Source organism: Leopardus geoffroyi, chromosome B2, assembly GCF_018350155.1.
Source record: "Leopardus geoffroyi isolate Oge1 chromosome B2, O.geoffroyi_Oge1_pat1.0, whole genome shotgun sequence".
Lineage (NCBI taxonomy): Eukaryota > Metazoa > Chordata > Mammalia > Carnivora > Felidae > Leopardus > Leopardus geoffroyi.
The window spans coordinates 2,681,240-2,684,403 of record NC_059332.1 but is presented as its reverse complement, the minus strand read 5'-3'; the positions used below and the strand labels follow the sequence as shown (position 1 = coordinate 2,684,403).

Below are 3,164 nucleotides of genomic sequence, written 5' to 3'. Positions count from 1 at the left end.
GAAATCTTTTCTATGATCTGGACAATGTAGCTCACAGACAAAGAAATGTGTTTGCAAATGTGAAAAGCTCACGAGCATCAAAAAAATGAATCAATTCCATGGCTAATAGCTTCAAATTTAAAAACATATGAGATTTTTGTTTGTTTGTTTTTGAGCAAACAATTGCCAAAGACTTAAGGAAAAACATGTCAGTTAGGGTGCAGTAAAAACAGATGTTTCCACAATCTCTCTCAAGACCTTAAAAATATTGAAATATCCTTAACGGCTAAAGGGAAATGTTTGGGGAAAATGATGACACAGCTATAGGCGTATTATGCAGACATTCATGATTAGTTTTTGTAAAATTTTAAAATCTAGGCGGGGCACCTGCGTGGCTCAGTTGGTTGAGCATCTGACTTCAGCTCAGGTCATGATCTCGTGGTCCTTGAGTTAGAGCCCTATGTTGGGCTCTGTGCTGACAGCTCGGAGCCTAGAGCCTGCTTTGGATACTGTGTCTCCCTCTCTTTCTGCCCCTCCCCTGCTCTCTGCTCACAAAAGTAAATAAAATATAAAAAAAGTAAATAAAAAAGCAAAACTGAGGCAAATTTTCCCAATATAAAATTGAGTGAAAGGCAATCCACAATATAATATTTATAAACATACTGAGATTTAGGTTGTATTCAAGAAAAGGCTGAAAGGAAATAAATCAATATTACAATAGTGGTTGTTTCTGGGGTGTGGGTAATCTTTTCCTATATTTTATATATGTCTGTGTTTTCCAAAAATTCTACAATGATCTGTACTTTTTTTTTTTTTTTGATATCCAAAAAGAAATCGAAGAAGCCAATAAAAAGAGATATCCTTCCTAAAACATGCAGTCAGTGTCTGTACAGAATGTTGGAATTTACGTACTTATTTGCACTTGCTATGACCCAGGTCTCCATCAGTTCCTTAGCCTCCTTTACTAAGAGAGCAGCGTGCACCTGTCTGCCTCCTTGCGGGCCTGTACTGATGGTCCGTGGTCATGACCAACCAGAGCTGCCAGGAACAGTTCGTCTTGTTGGGTTTCTCAGACAGACCCCAGCTAGAGCAGACCCTCTTCGTGTTTGTGCTCATCTTCTACCTTGTGACCTTGGTGGGCAACACCGTCATTATCTTGGTGTCCCGCCTGGACCCCTGCCTCCACACGCCCATGTATTTCTTCCTGACCAACCTGTCCTTCCTGGATCTCTGCTTCACCACCAGTTCTGTCCCCCAGCTGCTCTTCAACTTGGGTGGTCCAGACAAGACCATCAGTTACACGGGTTGTGCCATCCAGCTCTTCATGTTCCTGGGGCTGGGTGGCACAGAATGTGTCCTCCTGGCAGTCATGGCTTATGACCGCTTCGCTGCCATCTGCAAGCCCCTCCACTACTCCCTCATTATGCACCCTCGGCTCTGTTGGAAGCTGGTATCCGTGACCTGGGGGGTCGGACTCCTCAACTCCCTGGCTATGTCCCCAGTCACCATGAGGCTGCCACGATGCGGGAGCTGTGAGGTTAAGCATTTCCTGTGTGAGATGCCAGCTCTGATAAAAATTGCCTGTGTGGACACTGTGGCTGTGGAGAGCACTGTTTTCATCTTATCGGTAATGATTGTCCTGGTGCCCCTGGCGCTCACCCTCGTGTCCTACAGCTGTATTGCCGTGGCCGTGCTGCACATGAAGTCAGCCACGGGAAGAAGGAAGGCTTTCAACACGTGTGGCTCGCACCTCACCGTGGTCTCCTTGTTCTATGGGAATATTATCTATATGTACATGCAACCAGGAAATAATTCTTCTCAGGACGCAGGGAAATTCCTTACCCTCTTCTACAACTTGGTGACCCCCATGTTGAACCCCGTCATCTACACACTGAGAAATAAGGATGTAAAGGGTGCCTTGAGGAGACTTGTGTCCAGAAAGTAAGGTGACGGTGACTTTTCCTGTCTGCTTCTTTTACTTAGTTAACAGAAATAAATAATTCTTGTAGTGTAATTTTAAGATTCATTTAAGCATTCCAACCTACCCAATAGAAATGCGCAGGAATGGAGTTTGGGGATAAGTATTATAAAGCCCCAGTAAGATTCTGATGATAAACTAGGTGAGACATAAACTTTAATTTGCATAATATCTTATGTCTACCTTTGAAATCATCCTTCCTTCTCCTTTCCAAACTGGTCACATCTAATTCAAATCCAACACAACTGTGAATCAATGCTTCAGTACTGTGGATTGGCCGACTGAAGTTATGCACACATAAAATCATCTGATGATTTTTTTCTTACTGGTATTTTGTATAATTGTCATTTTTATCACGGAATTGAGCTGACAGAGTGCCAAATACAATACTTTTGTCTTCTCACATCTTTAAATTTCACTGCCTGGAGAAGATAGAGCCATTAGCCTCGACACAGCCTATACCATTTAAATAATTTGAGCTGAACACTGTTTCGCTCAGCTGTATTAAAATCACATGGACACACTTCCAGTTAGGAGAGGGAGTCAGCATGGAGGAGAAGTAGGGGGACCCGAAGTTCTCTCGTCCCTCAAACAGCTATGTTGAGGCCAGAAAGCTCGGAATTCCAGGCATCTTGGCTACAGAGTGACAGAGATGTTTCCAGGGACCCATGGGGACAGGCTGGTGGGCCTAGGGGCACGACTGCGAACTAGGGGAGATAAAACAGGCGGTGTAGGCACGGAGGGGAGGGACCTCTTCTGCAGAGAGGCACAGGGAAGAGGAAGAGCGGCGGTGGAAGTGTAGGACTGGGTCTGGACGAGAGAAAAACCACAGGTCTGGGGAACAGAGACTGGGGCGGCACCATTCTTCTCCCCATCACCACACGCCGGGGCTTCAGGGATGGGGCAGCAGGGCCACAGAGGAGGTGGGACCCCGTGCACCAAACCCTGACCGCACCCCACCTGCTAACTGCAGATCCACAGGAGCGGCATTGACACTGACCGAACTTGATGGCCCCTCCCCCAGGTCAGCGCTGTCACCGGCTCCATGGCGCCATCAGATATCTGTCCAGCACTTTTGCATTTTCTGATTTGATTCTTGATCAATTCTTATTATATATACATTATTGTTTTCTTCCTTTTCTTCCTCTTATTTCTTCCTTTCTCAATTCTAGCTGTTGGTTTGTTTAAGCAGACATTTTTAATCTGT

At 45.2% G+C, this 3,164-nt stretch overlaps 1 protein-coding gene across 2 annotated transcripts; it reads left to right on the top strand.

Moving 5' to 3' along the window:
• The first annotated feature begins 988 nt into the window (after positions 1 to 988).
• LOC123609501 (olfactory receptor 2W3-like) lies at positions 989 to 2,759 on the top strand. 2 transcript variants are annotated; one of them, XM_045500582.1, is made up of 2 exons: positions 1,004 to 1,911; positions 2,735 to 2,759. In XM_045500582.1, the coding sequence occupies exons 1-2, from the start codon at positions 1,004 to 1,006 to the stop codon at positions 2,757 to 2,759; spliced, it is 933 nt and encodes a 310-aa protein (XP_045356538.1). The 2 variants fall into 2 exon arrangements, with proteins under 2 accessions (XP_045356537.1, XP_045356538.1); XM_045500581.1 differs by lacking the exon at positions 2,735 to 2,759 and having other exon boundaries at positions 989 to 1,924.
• The last annotated feature ends 405 nt before the right edge of the window (positions 2,760 to 3,164 follow it).

What these genes read in the sequence shown, in the direction of transcription:
- LOC123609501 (XM_045500582.1), top strand. Translation starts at nt 1,004, where the DNA reads ATGACCAACCAGAGCTGCCAGGAACAGTTCGTCTTGTTGGGTTTCTCA. An exon ending in GGTGCCTTGAGGAGACTTGT is followed by an intron (nt 1,912 to 2,734) that starts GTCCAGAAAGTA and finishes GGCACAGGGAAG; the next exon opens with AGGAAGAGCGGCGGTGGAAG.